Raw genomic sequence first — 19,402 nt, forward strand, 5'->3', positions numbered from 1 at the left:
GCGTGGCAAGCCATGCTCTTGTCTCTAAGAGATGTTGCCCGGTTTCGAGGCACAGGGTGGCATAAGGCACGCAGTGAGGCATGCCCAAAAGTTTAAATAAGAAGCGAGATTGTACTCAGTGTCAACATTGTGCCCTTTTGGCTTTAGGAAATCGAAACAAATGTGTTTTGTTCTTTCTGAAATGCATCAGGTCTTTGGGAAAAGAAATACAGAGTGCTTTGCTTCTGCATCTAGCTGCTTCTAAATCCCCATAATTGAAAACAGAACATTTTTTTAAAAAATAACACTGGAAGTTGCTGAAAAGTAATGTGCTTTCTCAACATGTGACATTTTCAGAAGGAGATTTTCATTGAAAATAACCAATCCAAAATAGAATGCAAATATTATTTGCAAAAATTATTTTCTGCTCAACTCTAAGAAGGCTTTTCAGCACTAAATATAAAAATTTAGTATGATTAATGCTCATTTTAATAACTGAAATATATGTAAACATGCAAAAATTTGATCAAATTCCATTGCCTTCCTCATATTCGGAAGATGGATCCCTAAATTTCAATTAAGTCCTTAATCTCTGGCTCCCCTGCCAGTCCTGGGCCATGCACTCACAGTGCAGAGTGTATTCTAATACAGTGTACTCTAATATAGGAGAACATTAGCTGAAAGGCTGTATACGCTTCTTGTATAACAGTCTGGTAGCTCTGCTCCTTATGTACATGGGAAGCGATGGGTGTGGTCCTAATAACAATTGCCTAGATGTGCTAATTCCATAAGGGTCTTCCTTACAGGTTATACAAATCATGTAAATGCATAACAAACATGAAAAATATGAGAAGTGCATGAAAGGCAATGTACTACAGACAATATTTTCATAGGAAATGTTTTAAATGCACACATATAATTTAATTCATCAACAAATAAACATGTCCTGTTCACAAGCTCTTGTTGGCAAGCTTTGATTCAAAATAAAAGCTACCTGAGCACTGAATTCTTTTTCAGTTTTCCATGTCAAAACTGCTATTTCAGAAGAGAAGAAGTTCCCACCAGAAGACAAACCATTAAGTATAAAATTACCTTGCGCATGGGACAATGCAAAATGCAACCTCTCTCCCATCTAATAAGTGTCATAATGGTAGATAACCCACAACAGATTCTACAACCCTCCCGACCTTAGCCAAAGACACTCAAAAAGATAGAGAGATAGACCACACTGAGGACTGCCTCCTTTAAGGCAATATACATCACTTAAAATGAGATAATCCACAGCAGAATCTGCATGCCTTCCCTCACTTAGTAACTAGTTAGCCAGAAGAGTAAAAATACACAAATAGGAATGTTCATTCCCTCATTTAAACACCAACTTATTTTTGCTCACGTGTCCTCAAAAATAAGTGGTGGGGAGATAATTTTTGCATTAGAGAATTTTTTTAATGGAACAGAACATTGCATTTTGTTTTGGGATAACATATATCATTTGTCTTTAATTCAGATTTGGGATTTCCACAGATTCACATTCTGAGAATCTGAAATGTTCAGCATAAACAACTTACATTGTTGCCTTCTGTGTAGCTTTCTTTGGAGCAAAGACATATGTAAGGGTTGGGACTTGTGTCACAGAGATCAGCGTGGCCATGACAATTACACCTGCATTCAAAACACAGTTATTTAGAAAACAGAATTGATGTACCATTTGAAAGAGTTTCTGTCTTATTTTTACATGGTCTTAAATGTAATTGTCTGCTTCTCTTAAGGATAACCATCACAGAAGAGAGCATTTTGAGTGCAGTAACCATTTCATGTTCTTTTCTATTCAACATTTATAAATGTCAAGTGAATGCTGCTTTCCAAAGGAGTAAATTGACAGGACAGGGTTGTAGACCAACTATTAAGTGATCAAATGTGCATTTATGTGTTTTCATTATATACTACAGAGATGCAAGGCCTTAATTATTAATTACAGAGAGCACCTGTGTTTTCAACAGCAACCTTTTCATGTGTAACAATATGTACATTTGTCTTAAAATCATTCAGGACATCTATTTATTATTTACTACACTCTTATATTGCTTTTCTTTCTCAATGATGTCCAGTAAGAATATAAAATAAAACAGCTATTTTTTGGAAAAAAAAATAATTAAAATATATGCATGCCGCTTTTCACCCAATTAGGGCCCTCAAGGCAGCAAATAATTAAAGAAACATTAAGAACAACTTTTAAAAGCAGTTCACATACACACACACACAAACAAACAAATCAGCAATTAAAAACAATAAAAGAAGAAAGGTCAATTAGGGTACATCAGATGAAACAGAAAAGTCTTCACCCGCTGGTGGAAGACAATGATCTAGGAGAATAGATAAAATGTCCATAACTTTGGTGCCATGGCCAATAAAGTATTTTCTTGGGTTGCCACCTATATAGCTTCAAATGACAGAACCTCTCAAAGCAGAGCCTCTGAAGATAATCATAATGATTGTGTAGGTCCTATGGGAGTAGGCAGTCCTTAAGGTATGCAGGTCTCAGGCACTGTAGGACTCCATAGGCACAACACAATAAAAATTAACTATGACTTGCTTTCTACAAGAAGTGTTTACCACATTGTGAAACTGTGCCTGGATTCAAAGTCAGTTTAGCTGTGTCATTGGGAGACCCAAGAATGGTTTTCACATAGGTCTTAGACAAAAAATCTGCCACAATGTGCCCAGATTCAGACTGGGGGTTTGATGCAGAAGGAATTGACTGCAATCCTGATGACATCTTCTTGGAAATAAGGCCCATTAAATAAAATGGAATTGACTTCTGAGTTCTCTCTAGGATTATTCCCTGTGACTTCCCAACTAAAATCACCCCACTAAAATCTAACATTGTCCATGGGAAAATCACAAGGCAAGTGATTGAACAGAGGTAGTTTACCAAAGTCTTCCTTGGTTGTCTCCATAGGCAAAGCTACAATGAAGCGGGGGTGCGCACTAAGCACACGCCTGGGGCAGAAAATCACCCCAAACCCCAACCCAACCCCTTTCCCTGACCCCCCCCTTCATGGCCCCCCATTTACCTTAGTTCTTAGTTTCAGGTTTAATTTCAGGCTGAAAAGTGGCCTGTTCTGCTTAGGCTGAAAAGGGCCCTTGTGGGAACTAGCCCCAAGGGCTCCTGGGTAGTGTAGTTCCCTCCCAAGCCCCAAGGGCTCCTGGGTAGTGTAGTTCCCTCCCAGGCTTTTTTCAGCCTGAACTGAACAGGCTGTTTTTCAGTTTGAAACTAAGAACTAAGGTAAGTGGGAGGAGGCCGTGGGGGCGGGGCAGAAGCGGGAAATGCAAAGTCCGCCTCGGGTGCAGTTTGGCCCAGCTATGCCTCTGGGTGTCTCTCATTCAAGTACTGACCTTGCTTAGCTTCTGAGAACTGGCAAGGTCAGGATATACCATTTCACATATTTATGGTTATATATGTTACCATATTTAAACTAGAAAAGCTTTGTAACCTACCTATAATTATGATAAAACTTTTTTAAAAAAAAACTATGCCCATTCCTTTCTTTAATTACCAAATTTTCATTTTGTTTGCTAAAAAAACCTGATTTTTATTCTTTTAAAAACATTTTTAAAAAACATCTTTCACTAGAGACTCATTCATTGCTTAATTTGCATTTTATTTACAGTGTGTAATTATGTCTTCAACAAGACTACTGACTTAACATATACAATAAAGTTGTCAGTCACATAAAATGCAACACTTCCACTGACAGAGGCTTCATTTTAAGGGGGAAAACTCACTACGACAAAGAGTTTAGTTCATTATTAAGACCATTACAACTGGCATTTTTGGGATTCCATAATAAAACTTAGAAGTGCCAGTACACCAAAGCTTCAATCAGACTTTCAACTGTGCACACTGATCTGTGAATGGTAGCAAAAACAAAAAAGAATGTTTGAAAAAAACTTTCTCAGTAACATTAGCTATTTATTTGCTAAGGGTCATGAACATTTTCAGTCTGAAATTAACACAGTGGTACCACTTCCTCTCTTAATTTGTGCAAAGCTACAATAATTTGTATTGTCAAATGCTTTCATGGTAGGAATCAACGGGCTGTTATGAATTGTCCAGCTGTCTGGCTATGGTTTGCTGGTTTTAGTACCCAACATCTCACCTGTATCTATGGCTCATTCCGCACATGCAGAATAATGCACTTTCAAACTGCTTTCAGTGCTCTTTGAAGCTGTGCGGAATAGCAAAATCCACTTGCAAACAGTTGTGAAAGTGGTTTGAAAACACATTATTTTGCATGTGCGGAAGGGGCCTATTACTGGCATCTTCTGAGGCATGTCACAGTAAGATGTGTTTCTCTGGGCCATGGAAAGAAATCCATCTTACTGTGACATGCCTATGAAGATGCCAACCATAGATGCAGGTGAAACAATAGTAGCGAAAACTATTAGACCATGACCACACAGCCTAGAAAACCCAGAACAACCCACAATAATTTGTTGACTAACAATATCCTATGATATGTTTGGAAAACAGGTGTGATATGGTGGTTCAAATGTTGGAGTAGGATCTGAAAGACCTGGTTTCACACGCTCATTATGACATGGAAACTTGTTGGGTGGATTTAGGATAGCCAGTCTATCAGCCTGACCCATCACACAGGGTTGTTGTGAGAATAAAAACAGAGATGGGGAGAATGATGTTGTAAACTATTTTGGGTTCCCATTAAGAAGGAAAGAAGGGTTTAAATATTTTAAATTAAATTAAGACACACAATGCAGCCACCTTGCTCAAGTTATGCAGGTAGGGTGCTTACAAAGGAACTGCCAGGAAACCCTGTGTATGCCCCCTTGTGTTTGTCAGAAGAAAGGCAAGGTTTATACATCAGAATCTTAAAACTTTAACACCTGATAGCTCACTTTTAATTAAGGAATAGCTTACCTCCCACTGATAGTAATTTCATCTATTCCATAGTACCGATGTTTAAAATTAACCCAAGGCACAGTGGTATGATACTGTCCAAATAAATGAATCCTCACTTCTGTGGCTTTTACAAACTCTTGGAGTGCAGGGGTATTGTAGAAATCATTGTACCCTGGTCGACGATTTGGTTCTGGTGTGAGAATGCTGAAAGTAATATTTCCACGGGAATATGGTGTCATGCTGTTTAAAAAATAAAAACAAACCATAATATTTGTCTTTAGATACTTAACCAGAAATGCATATATTCAAAGCATACTGGAGGAAACTGTCATTTGAATGAAATTCACAAGGACTAGTATTTTTAAAGGCATCAAAGCAATACAGCTCTGTGCTCCTCAATCTAAGCTACTAGTCAGATAAAAGATTTTGTCTGCAATGAGTTCCCAATCTAAAAGTGGGAATGTGACAGATAGGTTTGTAAATAGGCTATCATCAAATATTTCTCTGCAGTTGTAGTGGTTGCAAAGACAACACGAAAGTGGAACAATTACATCAGAACTTGTGTTGCTTGACAAGTTTTTCAAAATATATGAAATAACATCTGTGAAAAATGTTGCTGTCAGGAAAGGGTTATCCTGAACTGTCTAGTCCTACAAATCAGAACCCCTCACTTCTTTTCCTTTGATCGCATAAAAGTGGCCCTTACTACCTGCTCCCAACTTCAGTCATGCCAAAAAGCTGATGAATTGGTGCAAGAAAAGGAGACCATTATGAAAAGGTTGAGGATGACAGAAACATCCTGTTGACAAGTCTTTCAGAGACTAGGGCCAGTAACCAGATCTTCTAATTCAGAAAACTATTCCCATATATCTTTCCGTTAGGATTTTACAAGTGCCTGCTTCATTCAGTCAAGCAAGAATTAACTTCTGATGTCACATGACTAGAATCACATATGCTTCTGGAAAGATCTCTCTCCTTCTTCTGGCAAAAGAGGAGAGACATACACACCAGAACAAATAGATTGAACAGACAACCAGACTAAGCACTTGCTTAGTTTGCTGTTCCTATGTTTAGTGTAACTTTATTTGTTATCCAGTAAAGTTTTACAAAACAACTCACTTCCACCTCTGCTCTATTATTTACTCTGCTAATTCATTGCAATACAACAAAAGGTTATGGGCCCAGAAGTTTCCACTGCATACACTTTCCTCTCTGATACAAAGTGAGTTGCTTATGTAAAGGAAGCTCCTAAAGAAGCAAGATGTTGGATGAAAAATCCTTTAACCCAGCAACAACTGTTTCAACAAATGTGAGTGCAATACAAACCCCAAACCACTATACTCTGGCAAGCAGTTTCTCTCTCACTCTACCTGATCTCTCTGAGTTGGATAAGCATTTTTTTTTGATCTGGCAAAAAGGTAAGCTCTTGCTATTTAGAATCTCTCCCATGTGTTTGAGAAACAAATGCCCCCAAATCCATAAGAGATAAAACTGTTCAAAATACTGGCTTCAACTATAGAGGATGAGGAGAGAGCCCTTATTGTGAGCAGCAAATAAGGCAATGAAAGGCTTTGGAAAGGCTTGATATAAAAATATTGTGGAAAATCAGTTAAGAAAATAAGACTTCTAAAAAAGATCTTCAGTGCAAGATTAAAAGAAGGGGCAATTTGAATTAACATTTAAAATGGATGATTGATATTTCTTTGCAAATCAAAGCAGCTGGAATAGTTTTGGAGGATGAAGATGTATTTTTGTAATCCTGGAGACTTTGCCTGAAAGTTTTGAAAACCAAGTGTCTGTGCTTGAAACCATAGAGTCATTGGACCTGAATTATGTCTGAATTATCTAAGAGATACAGATCAGAAGAGAACACATCAAATTCAACTAAAGGCTTATCTGGGCTTAGACTGAATTGTGCCAGTGAAAAAGTTTGCTTTAATTGTGGAAGAAAGGGACCTTTGTCTAAATATTTTTGTAAAAGAAAATCAACTGGGAGAGGCAGAGGGGAAGAACCAAGTAAAGCTTATAGAAGAGATGATGTTAATAAAAATATTGTAAGCTGATGGTGAACCACTGAAAATATATAGAAAAGGTATTGTGCAAATTGATGTTTTGAGTTCTACTGGAGAGACAGTACAGCATGACCTAATAGAGACACTGTATGCTCCTGATGCTAGTGAAAATTTAATAGTGCCTAGATTGTTGAATGGTGAAAACAAGATTATAATGGATAGAGAAATATGTTGCATTTATAATCTAAAACTTGATGTAGAGTTCAAAGATGAAAAGATTGGAACCTTTTTCTATCCAAGAAATGTTGAAAGGGCTGAGAGAGCCATTTATTACATTAAAAAGGAAGACTGCTCCCACTCCAGTTACGTTTTTGGTTGGCCTGTAACATTAGGCCACAGAAATATGGACTCAATGAGAAACCTCATAAAAGACTGTGCTTTAAAACTAATAGAATGTAACAAAAGTCCTGAATGCTGTGAAATATGCATTAAGGTCAAATGCAGTTCTCTTCATTATTCAGGGCAACAAAGAGCGATAGAAAAGGAAGTGCTAACAAAACTAAACTCAGACCTAATTGGACCTCTAGCACCTTCTGTTGCTGGAAACAAATACATGTTGACTTTTATTGATGCAGCAAACAGATTTGTCAATGTGTATATTCTGAAATCAAAAGATCAAGAATTGAATAAATTCAAAGCTTATGTAAGCTGTTAAAAACAACTATGGAAGAGCACCAGAAATTTTATTCTCGGATAATGGGACTGAATATAATGCTAGTGAATTCCAAAATTACATAGAACAAGAAGGCATGCAACATGCATGATCAGCGATATACTTGCCTTCTCAAAATGGTCTCTATTAGAATGCTTTAAACATATAATACTTGAAAATGCATGTTGTTTATTAGTGCAGACTAGACTACTGGATATCTGCTGGGCATAAGCTTTCAATACAGCTGTATATCTCTACAACAGAACACTATGTAAATCTATTGGAATGGTTCTTTTAAAAATATGACATAAAAAGAAACCAAGTTTAAAACACTTGAAACCATTTGGAGCAAAAAAATTAAGTACACATTCCCAAAGTCAGAAGACGAAAAATAGTTTCAAGAGCTGAAGTTGGAATATTAGTTGACTACAATTTAAATTCAAGAGGCTACAAAGTCATGGATCCTAATACCTATGATGTCCAGATATGCAATGGCATTTATGTATATGCAAAAAGCATTCTGTATTCTTCAAAACAAGATGACTCCATGAAAGAAAGCAGATGATACTGAAGAAGTCAGATTTACAGAGTGGATAGCAGCATTGTCTGCCCATACTGTGACCCAACAAGAGACTTTCCAACTAGGCCTGGCGATTCAGATGCAACAAATATCAGATTCAGCCCAAACCTGGGCAAATTCGGGAATATTCACATGAAAATTGACTGAATATGTCCTGCCTGAATCTGAGCGAATCCAAATGCAAGGTATTTGGGCTTTTTTGTGTTTTTTCGCATTTCAGCCTGCAGCTAGCAGCACTGAAATTTCAGAGTATGATCCAAGGACTGTACTGATGATGCCCCCTGAGTTTGGTAAAGTTTGGTTTGGGGGGGGCAAAGTTATGGACCCTCAAAGTGGGTGCCCCATCCCCCATTGTTTCCAATGGGAGCTAAGAGGAGATGGGGGCTACCTCTTAAAGGGTCCATAACTTTGCCCCCCCCCGAACCAAACTTCAACAAACTTGGGGCGGGGTATCGTAAGGACAGTTTCCAGATGAGACCCCAACATTTTGGTGCCAGTGGGCATCAGGTTCACCTTCAAATGGATGCCCACAGCATTTGCTCCTCCCATGTGCCGCTAGCTTTTAAAATGCACCCCCTGCAGCCCAAAACATGAAAAAAACCAAAAGAATTCAAACGAACCTGAATATTTAGGTATATCCAAATATGTTTTTGTCTTATTTGGGCATACAGATCATTTTATGCCCGAATAAATCTGAATTTAACAAATTTTTAGGGTATTTACCAAGCCTATTTCCAACCAGAAGGAGAAAAAGATGGAGCCCAACCAACAGAGAGACTGTAGTCACTGTAAGGAGGTCAGAAAGAAGCACAAAGGGGGGACATAGTGACAAAACCACTTACCAAGATGAAATTTTAGAATTTTCATCAGAAATTATGCCTGTTTGGCTTCTGAAGCTGACAGGTGAGAAGGGGTTTGTTAGGATTTTACAAGTGCCTGCTTCATTCAGTCAAGCAAGAGTTAACTGCTGATGTCACATGACTAGAATCACATAAGCTTCTGGAAAGATCTCTCTCCCAGCAAAAGAGGAGAGACATATACACAGGAACAGATATACTGAACATACAACCAGACTAAGCACTTGGATAGAGCTTGCTGTTCCTATGTTTAGTGTAACTTTATTTGTTATCCAGTAAAGTTTTACAAAACTACTCACTTGCACCTCTGCTCTATTATTTACTCTGCTAATTCATTGCAATACAATACTTCATCACAAGTATATAAAAAGCAGAGCTGAGCAGATTCACCCACTTCCATTCTGATTAGAATGTGTTCTATCTTTAATTAAAAGGTTTTACTTCAATGAAGATCTGTCAAATTTCAGGATGCTTCAGTGGGTAGAATCCTAATATTAAATCCTGTTCCTCCCAATTTCCCACTGTTTGTGGAAATCATGGACAAAAAGGAAACAAATCTTAATTGTGAGCATTTCTGTAGCCCTGAGAATTGGGGATCCTAGAAAAAGTCTGACAAAACATTGCACCATACCTGCCAACCAGAAAGAGGAACTGTGGTATTTTACAATACAGAAACAAATACACAAAGGCTGGGCACCTCTTCAGGGAATAGTTCGCAAGAGGTTTCTTTCTATTATCTTCTTTTGTTTCTGTTTTGCATCTCAGAGGTGAGCCTTTCCTGGAAGCCCTGAATTTTAGAACTGCAGAAATACTGACCTTTGGGATTTTAAACAGAAAAAAAATCTGCTAATATTCATGGTAGTGGACACCAGAAAAATGGAAAATACCCCAATGTAAGAACTCCTAGACAGCTCTTCAGCTTTCACATAGGATGGGCTTCAATCCAAAGAGCCATCCCATTGGGGTAGACAAAGAATCATCCCTAATAAAATGGTTTTTTAAATCCTTTGCATGTTGACTTCTTTTCTCCCCTTTCTCCAGAATGTCACTTACTCCTATTCTATTTTTCCCACAAGTGGTATCTGTCTTAAAGTAACCTGTGGTGTGATTTTCAGGCCAAGGGACATGCAGAGGTGGTTTGCCATTGCCTGACTCCCTGTCACAACCCTGGTATTCCTTGGAGACCTCCTATCCAAAAACTTGCCCTGCTTAGCTTCTGAGATCTGATTAAATCAGGCTAGCCTGGACTACCCAGGTCAGGGTGCTGAAGCAAAACCCAGATATAACAAAATTTAAATGGGCTTTGGGAGGAAAGAATAGCATGCCTGATCAAATTTTGAAAATCTGTACACCTTATGACAAATTTCTTCCTCAGTGATTAATTTTAAAAAATCTTTTAAAAATGCTGCAATAGTTAAAACTTGGAGACTAACTTTTTTTTAAAAAAAAGCAGTTTTGTAGTTAACGCTCCTTGCAAAATGGCTGGGAGAGCAGCATTTAGGTCTCTAGAACAACATAACATGTTTTGTTAATTTCTTCTAAAAATTACAACAGAAATTACAAAAATTACAACATCCTGTTTGCCAACACCTAATGTACAGACGTCTTTAAGAAATATTTTAAAATGAAGTTTACTGTCCACCTCCCTGTACAATGTTGCTCACTTGAATCACTTTCTATTATCATTCTTGTCACGTAATTGAAGGAAAAACAATGTTCTATTATAAAACATTTATGACATTTCACACTTTACGTCAGGAATTCCTTTTGAAAGAGAGAATGATTTTTTGTGTGTTAAGTATTTTTTAAAATATTTTGATTCTTTATGTTCTTTTCTTTGTTCAGCCAATTTTTAGCAATTCTTTCCAACTGTCCTTCATTGAAATGGTAACAACAATGCAAATTATGTTTTGCTGAAAAACCCATGTACCCTCCGTGACCTCTTGTTCCTCCCTTAGAATGTTGAATTGTGAAAACCCAGAGAAAGATGCTGACACTTTAAAAGCGTTGCTGCTAAGACTGAAACAGCAAACAACAACAATAAACACCTACTGCACCTGGAGGGATGTTCCCAGATGGCTTTGAGACAAGTGCAACACACATCAGATGCTAACTAGGTCCTGAATTCTTCCAGGACTTGGTGCTATCTGACAGGCATAGCTGAAGGCAGACATTTCTCTCTTTTTGTACAATAAAAAAGCTGCACTATATGCAAAAAAGGTTCCTAGAAGGACAAGACTCCAATCAGAGGGCATCATCAAACACAACTATGGCTAACTGGCCTAGTATACAAATTTCAATCTCTTGGGTATTTTAATGTGCAGTGTATAGATCAGAACAGTAGGTGGCAACCAGCTGCTAATCTAGGCAGCCAACTGAGGCACGGCAATATTTTCTTTTATTTTATACCCTGCTTTTCTATTCTCACAAAGAGTACCAAGTCAGATAACCAATTTTAACCATAATAGAACACATATTTAAAACCAGTTAGACCAACAAAACTATATCGTACTAGAGGTAAAGTACATACAAAAATGTACAAACTACCAAGAGAACTCAACTATGCAAGTGGGTACTGAGAAGAACCAGATCTTCTGAAAAAGAGATTCAGAACAATATGAAGCCCTGAAGCAGATAACCTGCTATCTTTCCTGAAACAAACACAACAAATACAACTTCCACATGGCGCAGGGAGAACAGGTTGCAGGTGTGATAAAGTAACCTGCTCTCCTGTTTTCCCATTTGCACGCCTCCATGCAGGCAACAACCAGAGCCCATGGAAACAATGTGGGTTGCTGTCATGCCTTCAGATGGAGGCTCAGGTTTGGGGTTTTTTCCCCTCCCTTGCTGCGTAACTACGTGGGCAGGCTGACATGAACCCTCACAGCCATGCTGCCACCTGTGACCCCTGCATGGTTACATAGCCACGAGCCAGGGACTGCTACAAACCAAGAAGTGGGACTAAGAAAAGAGCTTCCAAGGGCAGCCATTCACTCAGCCACTGCTGCAATCCAGGTTACAACTAAAGAATTGCTGATAGTGCGATTCTTGAAAAACCCAGGTGGGGTGGGGAGACGCAGAGCAGACTTGCGTTAGGAGCAGGATCGATGCGAAGTTCCTCCCTAACACAGATTTTATCCCGTGGTTACCCCAGGTTTATTGGCCCATGCGGAAAGGACCTATGAACAGCAGAGCTGAGAACATGGCTGTCTAAAGTGAGGCATATTTGAATGGTGAAGAGGTTAAGAGCGGTGGACTCTAATCTGCAGAATCGGGTTTGATTCCTCACTCCTACACATGAAGCTTCTTGGATGACCTTGGCTTAGCCACAGTTTTGTCTGGTTTATTACATTATGCAATTTACTGTCTGTTCATACCTAGGAAGCTGGAGACAGTTGATGGAGTCTGGATTTTCTAGTGACCCATTATTCTGCATTCTAAACACAGTGCAATCCCTTGCAAAGTACTGCCAGTCTTCCCAATCCAAGTCATTTTGTTTCCTCCTTTGTATTTTTATTCCTTCTGGTTGTGGGCTGAAGAACTGTAGTATGATGTAAAATACCTAAAAATTAATAGCAAAACACAAAGCAATGAAAAATAGAATAATTTGGAACACCATAACTTTTATATTTTTTGATTCCACCCTAGCTAAAGTTCATCCCAAATACAACTAAATATGCTTCATGTGTGATTACTGTATCAGCCTTTGGTAATTGTTAAAGTAATACTACAAATAATTATTCTTTACATAAAGCAATAATGGAAAATAGGAAAATTATTTATTTTATCCATTGAGAGGCAGTGTGGTGTAGTGATTAAGAGCTGTGGATTCTAATCTGAAGAACCAGGTTTGATTCCCTACTCCTCCACCTAAGTGGCAGAGGCTTGTCTGGTGAACCAGATGTATTTCTACACTGTTACATTCCTGCTGGGTGACCTTGGGCGAGTCACAACTCTCTCAACTCCACCTACCTCACAAAATGTCTGTTGTGGGAAGGGGAAGGAGTTTATAAGCCACCTCGAGTCTCCTTACAGGAGAGAAAGGGGGGGATATAAATCCAAACTACTACTACTACTACTACTCCCCCTTCTTCTTCTTCATTAAAGCTTGGGAAACCAGGAATTTTTAAGAGGTTTATCAGGGACTCCTTAAATAGAAAATCAGTATTGACTGACAGGTTTTCTCGTAAGGCAGAAGTATATTTGTCTATGGTGCATGCAGAATGACAGCAACAGAATGACAACATGCCTGGTCCATTATCTTATAATGCCATTCTTTTGTTATTCTGTTGTTGTCATTCTGCATGCACCATAGACAAATACACTTCTGCCAATACTGATTTTCTATTTAAGGAGTCCCTGATAAACCTCAGGCCTGGTCCATATTACATGTGAGCTAAGGCCCGGGCTATATAAGCAGTAAGAGGTAGTAGGATCTTGTGGCAGAAGTATGGGCTATATCATGTGTAATGGACTGCAGAGAAAATACTGATTTTTTTAAAGAAATGCAGGTCTGTCAGGAGCCATTATTGTTTACAATCAGAGAGAGGCATAGAGGCCTAGGAACAGGGAAGGCACATGATTGACTGAGGCAAGCCTGCAGTCTGATTGAATAGAAGATCTGATGACACTGAGAGGGAAGAAGATATCTCCCTGTGCAAAACAATCTGAGAGGCTTTTTGGAGTTCAAAGTTCCTGAAGTGAAAAGCTTTTTTGTCTTTCCTGTGACAAAACCCAACAACTCTGATGAAAGTAGTGGTGATCAGTGTGATTTTGACTTGCCCTGCTGTGTGACAGCCCTGTGTGCTGTGGTTGAAAGCAATTATACACAGACTAGGAGAACTGTTGGTTAGGTTATTGAGGAAGAAGAATCCTAAAATACCAATTAGTCTGGGTATTAAGTTTTGCTTTGAATTTCCTCAGGATAGTGTTTTATTATTTAGTTTTGGGGTTTTCTATCTGTGAGGGCTGAGTGAGGGTACTGAAATTAACGTACCAAGCCCAATGGGACCCTGTGTGTGTGAGAAGTAATCCATTAGCCAGAGTACCATCTTAAATAAGTAACAGTACCATCTTTAGAACACCTGAATTTACCATCTAAGCGAACTAAAGAAACTTATTTAAATATGTGCCTGAAAACAATTACTGCTTCCCTGCCAAAGATCTCTGTTGTAAATAAGTATTTCTGCTGCCTTATCCATTCCTTTCTCCAAGTTATTAATCTTCCATTCCTACCTCCTCTCTTGTTAAATAAATATTTTATTATGTTTATGTAATCTCTGCCTCAGTATTATTTGTGTCTTATAAAGCGGTTATCCAAGAAAGGTTTTTAATAACTGGCCTTTTCTACCTTCTGGGAGTATAACATGGCTGAGGAAAGTGCTTCTTGTCATCTGTGCTACCATTTTAGAAGCAGATCAGTCCCTGAGGAAAAAGGGGGGGTCTATCACACCATGTCACACAGCAGGAGAGAAAAGTAATGCTCCCCTTATAAAAGCTCTATGTAAATTAAAAATTAGCATTTCAGAACTTACTGGAAGTAGTGCAGGCCATTCTACCACCCAGCATTCTGCCATTTTATTATTCTCTCCATATACTGCATGCAAGATTAGGTCTAAATGTGTTCCCAAGAACCCTCCATCCACCAATAGAATCTTCAAGTAAGGGTCCAGAGAAGACAAGCTAAGTGGGAAAATGTCCCAAATATAGAAAGTTCAAAAACTATTAAATTATTGCAAAAATGTATGAAAAAAGGAAGAAAGGGGAGGTAGAAGGAAGAGAGATGTGGTACCTTTCCTCACGCTGCCTCAGAAACAAAATGAAATCACGTGTAATTAATAAGATTACAATAGAATGTCAAATTAATTCCGATTTGTTTGATGCTTTCCAGAACCCCCACTGAACTAATAAGGTTTTCATCAATACACAAGACTTTGGAAACTGGAGCCTTAAAATTACCTGGTATTGCCCATTTTCCAAGTCTATTGTGATGGTAACTCCACTGTTGAGCTGTTCTGTGTTTCTAAATACAGATGAAATCCAGGATGTTCCAATGTCATTATCATTGATGTAACTCAAAGGGTGAGCTTCAGGGTTTAATCTAAGCACTCTGTCATTGGTTGTGTCATCAGCATCATTAGGGATGCAATATCTTTGCACCAAAGGGTGTACCCTGGGGTGACTACCAGGACAACGGCATTCTGACTGAGTGTGAAGTTCAGGAAATTTTCCAGACCCAACTTCAACAATGTCTCTAGAATAATACAGAGAAATAAGAATCAGATGCATAACAAAGAGAACACTAAACATTTTTAAAGTCTCATATTATCCTCTTTGGTCTTGATGATGGATGCAGTCAACTGGTTTTCCTGTTCAGAATTCTTTACCACATAAAAATGACCCAGAAGTAGAAAACAAAAGCTAGTTGTTACATTGACCCTTTCCACACAGCAAAAATAAAATGTTGTGAGGAAGGCTCCGTTTTGGGACCAAGAATTCGTTTTGGGACAAGTGCTCTTTAACCTATTCATAAATGACCTGGAAGTAGGGGTGGGTAGCATGATATCAAATTATCTAGGGTGGTGAGATCCACAAAGGATTGCGAAGAGCTCCAAGCGGACCTTGACAAATTAGGTGAGTGGGCTAAGAAATGGCAAATGCAGTTCAATGTAGCAAAATGTAAAGTGATGCACATAGGGGCAAAAAAATCCAAACTTCACATACATGCTACAAGGGTCAGTGCTATCAGTCACAGACCAGGAAAGGGATTTGGGCATCTTAGTTGATAGTTCCACAAGAATGTCAACTCAATGCATGGCACCTGTGAAAAAGGCCAACTCTATGCTGGGGATCATTAGGAAAGGAGTTGATAATAAAACTGCAAGGATTGTCATGCCCTTATATAAAGCAGTGGTGCGACCGCACTTGGAGTACTGTGTTCAGTTCTGGTCACCACACCTCAAAAAGGATATTGAAGAGATAGAAAAAGTGCAGAGAAGGGCAACGAGGATGATTGAGGGATTGGAGCACCTTCCTTATGAGGAGAGCCTGCAGCATTTGGGACTCTTTAGTTTGGAGAGGAGACGTCTGAGGGGGATATGGTTGAAGTCTATAAAATTATGCATGGGGTAGAAAAATGCTGACAACAGAAAGAAATTTTTTCTCCTTTCTCACAATACCAGTAGAACCAGTGGGCACTTTCAATTATGAAAAATGCTGGGGAGAATTAGGGACTAATAAAAGGAAACACTTCTTTCACTTCAATCAACGGTGATTGGTGTTTGGAAAATGCTGGCACAGGAGGTGGAGATGGCCGCTAGCCTGGATAGCATTAAAAAGGGCTTGGACAGATTTATGGAGGAGAAGTCGATCTATGGCTACCAATCTTGATCCTCCTTGATCTCAGATTGCAAATGCCTTAGCAGACCAGGTGCTCAGGAGCAGCAGCAGCAGCAGGCCATTGCTTTCACATGTGAGCTCCCAAAGGCACCTGGTGGGCCACTGCAACTAGCAGAGTCCTGGACTTGATGGACTCTGGTCTGATCCAGCAGGCTAGTTCTTATGTTCTTATGTTCTTAAGGCAAATAAATCATTTGCAGAAGGAGTTCTGCACAGGTTTGGACAATGGTTTATTTTCCTTCTCACAACATTTTATTTGGATCCTCTAAGCTAGCAATCTTTTTGCTTCTGAGACTTTATTCCCCCCACCTGAGGGTTGCAGGTAAGGGGGGGTTCCCAGGTTCAACCCCCCATTACATGTCAGAAGCTCCGCCCCCGTTTGTGGGTTTTTTGTATTTTTAAGTGTTTTTTCACTTTTGGTCTGCAGGGAGTGTAGATTTTAGGCTAGCAGCACCAAAATTTCAGGGCTTTGCTTTGAGACTCTCCTGATGATACCACCCAGGTTTGATGAGGGGGTCCAAAGTTATGGACTCCCAAAGTGGGTGCCCCATCCCCCATTGTTTCCAATGGAAGCTGATAGAAGATGGGGTTACATTTTTGAGGGTCCATAACTTTGGACCCCCTGAAACAAATTTCACCAAATCTGGGTAGTATCATCAGGAGAGTCTCCTAAAGATACCCTGAAAGTTTGTGCTGCTAGCTTAACAATTACATCCCTGACAGCAGGCACCCTCCAAATTCCCCCAAATTCTCCTTTTAAATCCACTCCCTTCAGCATGGATTGAAAGGGAGAATCTGAGGTCCCCAGTTTAAACATTGAAAGTGATGCTGTTTCAGGGTGGGGAAAAATCCACCCGAAAACAGCATCACTTTCAATGTTGTTTAAACTGGGGACCCCAGATTTTCCCTTTAAGGTGGATTTAAAAGGAGAATCTGGACTCCCTAGTTTAAACACCATTGAAAGTGATGCTGTTTGGGGGTGGATTCCAGCATCACAGTGGCCACCATGGGTGTGTGTGCAAAACTCAGATTTTGCACCAGGCTCCATTGGTGGTAGATCTCACCTGTACAAGGATTTTGTCCACATCCTCAAGATTCTGAACCTGAAGAGTATCCATATGAATTGAACAAGCAGATGTCATAGGTGCATCATCTGAACATGCATCCATGATGACATCTAACCCACAGCAGATCTGGGTAATACTGACTACAAAATGTGTTGTAAATTAATCACAGCGAGATGTAGAAGTCCCCAAACCACCAAGTTGTTGGATAATGTGTGCAGGTGCAATTGTGACAGAGAACTATTGTCTTTTCACCATCACAACTGCCATAGAATATGTTTTAATATGTGTTCTATGTTGTTTTCAGTTAGTCTCACTAGAAGTTTTCTACCAGCAGCACTCTAGCTGTAGTCCATCCAGTTTCATTGCCATCAGTTTCCCGATGAACCTGCTTAGCTTTGTCCAGGGAATGGGAAGAGGATGCTTAGTTTTGATTTACTGGCAGTCCTAAGTGGAGATTTTAAATTGTGGTCTTTTATGTACGTGTGTGTGCTTTAAAAAAAATAATTATTTTATTATTTGCCTTGAGTTCTGCAGTGTGCAAATAATGCATGTTTCAAATAAATAGATGTAAAAATATGGTGTGTGTTTTTTAAAAATGTAACCAATTTCTCGGCATCAGAGACAGCAAGGTTTGAGTTCTGTAGAATGAATCACCTCAGTGGTGATGAATAATGATGTGCACTTTAAATAACTTAAGAACATTCACAGACTCAATGTGGGCCAAGTTAAAGGTATGGATTTACCAATATCTATCAAAAAGATGAGTCCAGTGAGAACCATTGTGCTGCAGGGGTCAGGATGTCAAACTAGAACCTGATAGTTCAAATTCTCTCTCAAGGCTTAAGTAAATATGATGAACATCATCTCATCTTCTTTAAAAAGATTTACTTTTTGCTTTCACAATGCTAATAGCAGAGTAGGGGACCCAGTTTTCAAATAGGTTGAAGGGTCAAATTCCTCTTTCCCTTCCCTCAATGGCAGTGAGACAAATGGAAGTTGCAAGAGCCATAATTTGTATTTTATGAATGGAATAAAATGCATGATCCTTGTCTATTTGAACCTTAAAGCATGCACTTATCTCTGAACAAAATGGCAAGTGCCAGGACTGTTTCTGTGGAGTTTAGGAAATTTTCCAGACCATACTTAAATTATGTCTCATGTATAAAAACAAGTATCACATCCATCATACTGATAATTGGATGACCTTGGGTAACTAACTTACTTCACAAGGCTGTTGTGAAGTATAGGGATGAAGATGGGAGTGGGAACCATGTACACTATTCTGATTTCCTTGGAGAAAGAGCAAGATAAAAGAGGGGTTGATGGACTGATCAAGAGGATATCAATGTGTTACATGGTACATGATGCAAAAGCTGAATGAGGAATTAGTGAGATTATGGGTTCCCAAAATCAGATTTTTTTCCCCTGCACATAGATTAGTCTTGCTGATTCAAGGTGAAAATGTTTCTCTTTGATGAAAAAAAAAACGCTTTACTTGAATTGTTTCCATAAATGTATACCACCAAACCTACTTTATAAAGGAGATCCACATGAACACCTAGACATGTGAAAGTACACTTATCAAAACTATAGCCCCTTCATCTCGATCACTGTTTTCTGATTAGATAAAAAATAAAATTTCCCAACCTGTTTGTAAGCGACATTTGGTACAGTCTGAAATCTTGCATCCTCCCAACAAATTGCTCTGAACCTGAAAAATACATTATAAATAAATAATCCAATTCCATCAACCAGAAAACAGGTCTGTACTGCATGAGGGGATCTTAAATTCAGCACACAGAAATCTTTCTTGCACAATTACATCTTCTGAATGAAACCATCTTGGTTCTGGACGAAACTATGGAGGGCAGTGACT

General features: G+C 38.9%; 1 protein-coding gene across 1 annotated transcript in view; it reads right to left on the minus strand.

The window, feature by feature from the left end:
- The window catches only part of USH2A (usherin), a 646,790-nt gene that overhangs the window by 573,080 nt on the left and 54,308 nt on the right, over positions 1-19,402 (minus strand). Inside the window, exons 4-8 of the mRNA XM_048504848.1 lie at positions 19,174-19,237; positions 15,020-15,314; positions 12,439-12,623; positions 4,919-5,140; positions 1,548-1,641 (exon numbers count right to left, since the gene is read on the minus strand). Of these exons, the coding sequence (XP_048360805.1) occupies positions 1,548-1,641; positions 4,919-5,140; positions 12,439-12,623; positions 15,020-15,314; positions 19,174-19,237 (860 nt within the window). The remainder of the gene's footprint in view (positions 1-1,547; positions 1,642-4,918; positions 5,141-12,438; positions 12,624-15,019; positions 15,315-19,173; positions 19,238-19,402) is intronic.

The sequence above is a fragment of the Sphaerodactylus townsendi genome, linkage group LG01, assembly GCF_021028975.2.
Source record: "Sphaerodactylus townsendi isolate TG3544 linkage group LG01, MPM_Stown_v2.3, whole genome shotgun sequence".
Classification (NCBI taxonomy): Eukaryota; Metazoa; Chordata; class Lepidosauria; order Squamata; family Sphaerodactylidae; genus Sphaerodactylus; species Sphaerodactylus townsendi.